Source organism: Amblyomma maculatum, chromosome 6 (assembly GCF_055883805.1).
Source record: "Amblyomma maculatum isolate TAMU_Amacu chromosome 6, ASM5588380v1, whole genome shotgun sequence".
Taxonomy (NCBI): Eukaryota; Metazoa; Arthropoda; class Arachnida; order Ixodida; family Ixodidae; genus Amblyomma; species Amblyomma maculatum.
This window is the reverse complement of record NC_139349.1, coordinates 66,959,096-66,965,983: the sequence shown is the minus strand read 5'-3', so window position 1 is coordinate 66,965,983 and position 6,888 is coordinate 66,959,096. Positions and strand designations below refer to the sequence as shown.

At 46.2% G+C, this 6,888-nt stretch overlaps 1 protein-coding gene across 2 annotated transcripts in view; it reads left to right on the top strand.

The window, feature by feature from the left end:
• Positions 1–6,383: 6,383 nt before the first annotated feature.
• LOC146185923 (uncharacterized) overlaps positions 6,384–6,888 on the top strand; it is a 61,271-nt gene continuing 60,766 nt past the window's right edge. Inside the window, exon 1 of one of the 2 annotated variants that reach the window (XM_084606856.1) lies at positions 6,384–6,573. In XM_084606856.1, the coding sequence (XP_084462982.1) occupies positions 6,528–6,573 (46 nt within the window). In that variant the 5' untranslated portion in view covers positions 6,384–6,527. The remainder of the gene's footprint in view (positions 6,574–6,888) is intronic. The other variant, XM_084606855.1, reaches the window with a different exon arrangement.

The following is a 6,888-nucleotide window of genomic DNA, read 5'->3' as shown; positions in this document are numbered from 1 at the left end:
CGACGGAATTACTGGAAAGGTCTATTGTAGTGTCATCAGAGTGTAAAATACATCTAGAACAGTCAAGGCGTTTAGGAAGGCCATTTTGATATGAGAGGAGAAGTAATGGGCCAAGAAAGGAACCCCGAGGAATAACAATACTGGTCACTTTGGGGTATAGAAAAACAACAAGAAACATACACAGCCTGCTCCCTATTTAATGAATCATGACGAATAAAGTTCAGTGGAGCCCCGAGACACCAGCAGCTCTTAGCTTGCTAAATAATATGTAATGTTTGATTGAACCGGATCTCAAGAAATATAAGTAAATAACTATCCGGCAAAGTTGCCGTCGTCAATGGCAGACTTAACTTTACCATTGAATGAGATTAAAGGTATCTAAGTTGAAAGATCCAAATTGATTTTGGACACAAAATGCTGAATTTGTCGAGATAACTTTTGTGTCGAGATGTGCACAGTTTTTATTATTATTTTACTGAATAATAAGAAAATTGTGATTGTGCGAAAATTATTAACGGAACGGTTATCCTCCTTCATGTGTACTGAATAATATTAGCTTTCGTCAAAGTATCAGAGAAGATACCGGATTAGCAAATCAGGCGAGTTATATGTGAGAATACGTCATATATATGGCCACCTACATCAAATGATATGAGGAGGGTAAAAGATATTGGGCCCGGTGCTTGTGTTTTTCAAAGTATGTATGATGTTGCTAATTTCCAGTGGGAGACGGGATAGAGGAAAGAATTAAAATGCGCAAGATCGATTTCCTGTTCATAAGATGTGGCGGCATCTGATGGGGCCGTGGAAAATGCTTCGATGAAGGTATTAGCAAGGCTGGATGGGTGGTCGCAGACACCGTAGAATGGATCTGTGCTGTAATAGAATTATCTAACAATCGACTTAAAAGGGAATTTATTATGTTCCCCTCCTTGATGTCATTGCCAGCCCGTGGAATCTTGTTTTCATAATGATTCCGCTTAGCTTTAATAAGCAATTTAGCTATTAGCATAGCATAGCATAGGGCCACTGTGCAGGGTATAGCATTTTCAACAAACAAGCACAATGTTTTGATAAGGTATCGAAGACAGTCTCTGCAAAATACTACAGCGATGCGCGCGTCGAAAAGCAGCAAAAATAGAAATCAAAGATCTCTCATTCTCCTCTTCGAAGGCCACTTCCCCTGCTCTCTACTTTTGCCGCCAATCCTGGGTTGTAATGTCAATACCCGAGATGGAATTCACTGGTCCGTCTCTCTGACTGACGGGTGAAGGGTGGGCGGAGGCCACTAACTGTGTTAGCCGCACGCTGCACGCTTTTCTCTCGCCCACTTTGTTGCCGCACACGCTGTGTCCCTGCTCCGAGACCATTCTGTGTGCCGTTCTGCAGCCCTTCTACATAAAGCCCCTTGATACTACTTTACTTCTACACACACACCACCTCCCCCAAACCTGCAGGAAGAACAGAAATTTGGCTTGTAGAGGCTAGTTTACCATACATGAGTGGAACGCCTCTGAGAGGAAACATAGGGAGGCAAACACGGCAGAATCGATTATTGCGAGGGCTGTAACTGTGCTATTAATTACTCTTTAAAAAATGTTCACGGCCTTGCATTCCGTGGGCAAAGCCTCACAGTCAGCGCGGAAGAAAACATTTTCGACAGGAGGGGGGAACATGGCCCTTTAAGTGATTGATCGGCTGTTTTATTTTTGTTTTGTAGCGAAAAGTTAGCATAGCTTGAAGCCGAGCTACACTGGGCTAGGTTTGCGCGCTTCTCCGGTACCTCCAAAAAGCCGCTACGGCGCATGCGCTGTTACAATGGCAACCGGTTCAGTCGGAGCGCCGAGCCAACACCACCTAGACCACGGGCCAGCGCAAGTCCCCCTTTCCACTAGTCCTACGTCACGACAGTGAGATCTGGGGATAGATCGTCAGCGCCGATCGCAAGCGTACGCAAGTAAGGCGATCTGGAACGACTCGGCCTGGGTGTGCGTGTTTTCGGCCTGTGTTTGCTGTGTTCCTAATCCGTGCTGCATAGGCGCTTGCGAGCAAGGTATCTACAACGTCTGGGTGTTGTTGTGCGCTAAACTGTCGCTCTAAATATGCCAATGGATCCAAAACGCAAGTGTACAAGTTTCCGTCGGACTCGGCTCAAAATGCAGCGTGGACAAAGGCTGTGCCATGGAAAAACATTACCAATGAAGTGCACTGTGGTAAGTAAGCGTTCTTGTTTGCTTCCTAATAGTCGTGCTGCTATTCACCACTATTTGATTTAGCACAGTGTATTAAAGCGTAGGCGTGCCCATATCGAGCACGCAATTTGAACAGCACAGCTACTGATAATCGAGTAGCATTCGCCCTGTTTTGAGTGCGGAACAAAATTGTTTTGCAACCTAAATTATTTTCTTAAGGAAACAATTTTATTTCGCTAGTGGGCCACGTGATCGTAGCTGCAGTAGTAAATGACTAGTTTAAAGCCCAGGGAGCTGCTCGCTGCGTTAATATACTCATGGCAATCGCTGCTCCCAGCTTAAGCAGCGTTTTTTTATATACGTTACAGCTTTGTGACCAGCACTTCCGTGAAAGCGACCTCGTATTCACAGCAAGCTACACCGAGTGTCGTCAAGATCACCGTTCTGAGTAATATCTCTGCCTACCATTCTTAGCCTTATCTATCCCTATAACAATAAATGTGCTCTCAGATTAATTTTGTGTGTTTATTCAAGTAACTCTGAATGAAGGTTAAAATTTCCTCGCAACCTCAATTCTGCCATTGAAATAAATGCCAGGTGGATTGTGTCAAACTTCTCATATACCTCCAAAGACTGGCAATATTGGATAACACAGGTAACACAAGTATAACCCTCTTCATCGCTAGCACTAAAACTTTCAAGAGGTAGCTCCAGAGCAGCGTTGAATAAAATGAAACGCAACCGCGTAGGGTGAAGCCGACTTTCAGTATGATCTCACTACGATGACGTCGCATAAGCTTGCACAGGTCTTGTAGTAGTCTAGGCGGTGTTGGCCGAGCGCGACAGCCGTCCAACCGCCGGCTCCTCCGCCGCGCGGCGCGTGACATGGCACAAGCGTAACACCAGGGGCTTTATACAAACCGCTACTGTGCCTGCGCCATAACCATGGCAACCAACTGCGCCGTTCCACACGTGTTCCGCCGCTGCGCTCGCTACAGAGAGGAGGAGGAGGAGGAGGGTAGCAGCATCACAGAAGATGCGTGCGCCGGCGCGAAGAGGAGCAGAAGGATAGGTAGTTTCCGCACTGAGCATACTCGCGTCGCCGCTGGGAACTGACCGAGCGAAGCAGGAAAGCGTGTGCCGGCATCGCATGCGCTGGGCATCAAAGTGGATTTGCCTAGAACGGAGTAATTTCGACTACCTGGGGCCTTAAACATGCACTGACATCGCATAGCACTTGGACGCCTCTCCATTTCGCCTCCATCGAAACGCAGTTGCCGGCGGTCGGCTTCGCACCCGGGTACTCAGGTTCTGCAGCCACTTTCGCTCCATATTCGGTTCAGCAGCATTCAACCCCTCAAATGTTTTAATAAATGTCTTTCATCATCATCTGAGAATATTTAATGTGATGAAGGGACTGCGTGGGCTATCATTTTTATTGTTTTGGCAAATACTTTGTATGATTCGTTAAGTACATTCCATAACTTGTTAGAAAAGAAGCGGACCTCTAAATCAGGATCATCCGTTGACATCACTGTCGACCATTCCGCAGTAACGCCGTTGTCCAGGAAAAGCTGAATGTTTGGTTTTGGTTTGATTTGCTTTGGTTTGGTTTGTGGGGTTCTGATTGATTGATTTATAGGAAGGGTAAGGCGCGGTAGCTGCCTCACTTGTTTTCTGCGGACACCTCAACCACGCCGTAAGGGAAGGGAGGAAGGTGGGAGTTAAAGTGTAAAGAAAGAAAGAGGAGCCGCAGTGGAGGGCTACGGAGTAATTTCGACCACCTGGGGATCTTTAACGTGCGCTGACATCGCACAGCACACGGACGCCTCTTCGTTTCGCCTCCATCGAAACGCAGCCGCCGAGGTCGGGTTCGAACCCGGGTACTCCAGCACAGTAGTCGGGCGTTTTACCACTGCACCACCCCGGCGGGGCGGTTTGTGGGTGTTCAGCGTCCCAAAGGGACTCAGGATATGAGAGAGGAGAAGAACTTCGAAAATTTTGACCACCCGGGGTTCTTTACCGTTCACTGACATCGCACAGCACTCGGGCGCCTTGCTTTTCGCCTCCGTCGAAAAGCAGGCGCCGCGGCCGCCAGGATTCAATCCTGTATCCTTGGGCACAGAAATCGAGCGCCCTAACCCCTGCACAACTGTGAAGAGTGCATGTTTAGTTTTCATTTCTTAGATAAAGTGCGAGTAAAGTTTCTGTTAATATTAACGAAAATGGGGTGATGATCTGTGATCGGCAATTCAATTATGCATTCATCAGATGAATTGGTAATGTTCGATAGCGCGTTGTCTATGAGTAAACCTTGTCGGGCAGATTGACAGCTAGTCGGATAGGTTATGAGGCATCAAAACCTGTGTCCATTAAGGCATTTAGTATACAACGTGTAGACAAAACTACTGGCATGAAGGAGATTAATATTAATACCACCCATAATTATTACGTTTTTTTTTTCGTTCGGCAGAAAATAAAATGTTTTTTTAAGTGCCTGGCAGAAATCGGCAACCGATAACGAGGCTGAGCGATATACGCTGCGAGTGACGGGACTTCTGCTTTCCTACAAACGGAATGATTCATGGAACTCTATCCACGCCGATTTTAATTTATGAACATTTAAACCCTGGTCAGTTCGTCTACGATGCTGTAGATGTGAGGAAATGAAGAGAGCCACAAATCTGTGATTTTTTATGGAGTGATGATTGTAAGATTCGTAAGAGGGAAATGAATACAGGTTTTTATCTTTACTATACTCAGCCAGCTTTCCCTTCTGCACATGGCTGAAAATTTATGCTGGACGGATGATAAGAGATTGGTGAAATCATCAGAATGTTTTCGCAGTTTCTGCGCTCAATAAAGTGCATAACAAAGCAAGGAGGAGAAAGATAGGTATCTATTTCCGAAGGTAAGAAATACGAAATTATCCTGAAAACAATTAAGTATTATAAGAAAGGGATGATGAGAAGAAAGGCATCAGCTTCGGCGAAAAGCAGAAGGTCGGCCTCAAAAGACACGTGGAAGATCCTATTTTGCTCAGATTTCTGCACTTTGATTTGGCAGCTTGGGTCCAGAGCGCTGGCCATTGTTTTTCTTTCTTCAGCGCTAAAGCATTAGCAAAAGTTTGTTATCTGGGATGAGATGTTCGTTCCCACAGACAGGCATTTATTGCACAGGGAGTGCCTCCTCACATCGTGGCTTGTAGCGCAGCCACTGGTCCTGGGGTTTTGCTTTCTGGGAAGCAAACGGTTGTCTTGTTTTTCTTGGTGCTTTATTTCACAGAATTCGTATCGAAAAAAAAAAACTGTCTGAATCCTAAATAAGACTAATTTCTTTTACGTTTCTCTTACGTTGCCTGCGTCTCTATGTCCCACCTCCACGGTCCGGAAATGATTAAAAACTGTACTGGGGCTGGCACATTCCATCACTTTTGGGTACACGTGAGGAGCTCTGTTGCTTGTTGAGGAAGACAGGTGCGCAGGGCCAAAGGCATCACGGTCGTGGCTTGCAATATGTTTGCCGGTGCCACAAAATGGGTTGATGTTTCAGAATTGTGCCAAGCTATTTGTTATTCGTGAACATCAACTCTAGCAATCGATCAAGCATTCCTTTCTCAAAATTCGCTATGCATTGATTCTTCTCCATCATGCGTGGTCATTGCGGTCCACAACATATATACGTCTTAACAAGTTTTGTGCAAAGGCAAGAGCTGAGGCCAGCCTCTGCTAGGAAGCAAAGAACAGAGCGTGAAATGTCTAAAGTCAACCTGTTTTGCTCTCGCCATAACCAAAACACTAAATATCAACCCGAGTATCGTAATAAATACATAAGGCGTCAACGAAAGCTTCCGTCGGCTCACGGCATATACGCATATCGCCCGTTTGATTTTAACGAAATCCTCATCTTTTGTTACTGCCTTTTTCGCCCCTCGTCATTGGAGGACATCACAATAGCAATCGCGTGCATCACGTCTGTGGTCAGGCAAGTCTGTCCTGTTATAATTTATATTTTCCATATCTGGCCCGGTTCTGTTTTCTTCAAATCGCCACATCGCTCGCGTCCAATGTTATTGTCGGGCCCGCAGCAGCCGTCACAAAGAAGGCGTTCGTCAGCAATGACATTCGCTCCAAGAAATGACATTTACCCGAGTGCGTCTCCTCGAAGCAAATGTCATTTGTCGGCGTCGCCGTCTCAGGAGTAACAGCGCAATTAGAGTCACCGCAGCCTCCGGGCACCAACGCGTCTGCTCCTGTGTGTCCTGAAGTCAGGTATAGTAGCGAAGGAAATATTACCCAGGGCATACATCCTCCAATACAGTTCCAGCGTGTCATCATGGCCCAAGTGCCCACGGAGGCCGCCTCAAGCACTTGCCAGCACCGTAAGCGCCTCACCCGTTTACACTCTGATGTAGTACTCCTGGTGATTATCAAAACCGCACAGCATTCCGACGTATAAATAGTATAATTGCAACTTCTCTTTCTGATAGCATGCATTGGTATTCCATGTATTGGTATTGGGCTTCGACGATTTTTTTCTTCTTTTTTTACTGTACGTAAAGCTCACAGAGATCGGTTACCACATGCAATTCGAATCTACGCGATAGCTTATAGGAGACACGCGGTGCTCAGACTTCGTACCTAGGCCGTTGGCCTCGACTGACGGCGCGTAGCACAGCATTTTAACGTTGCCTCTG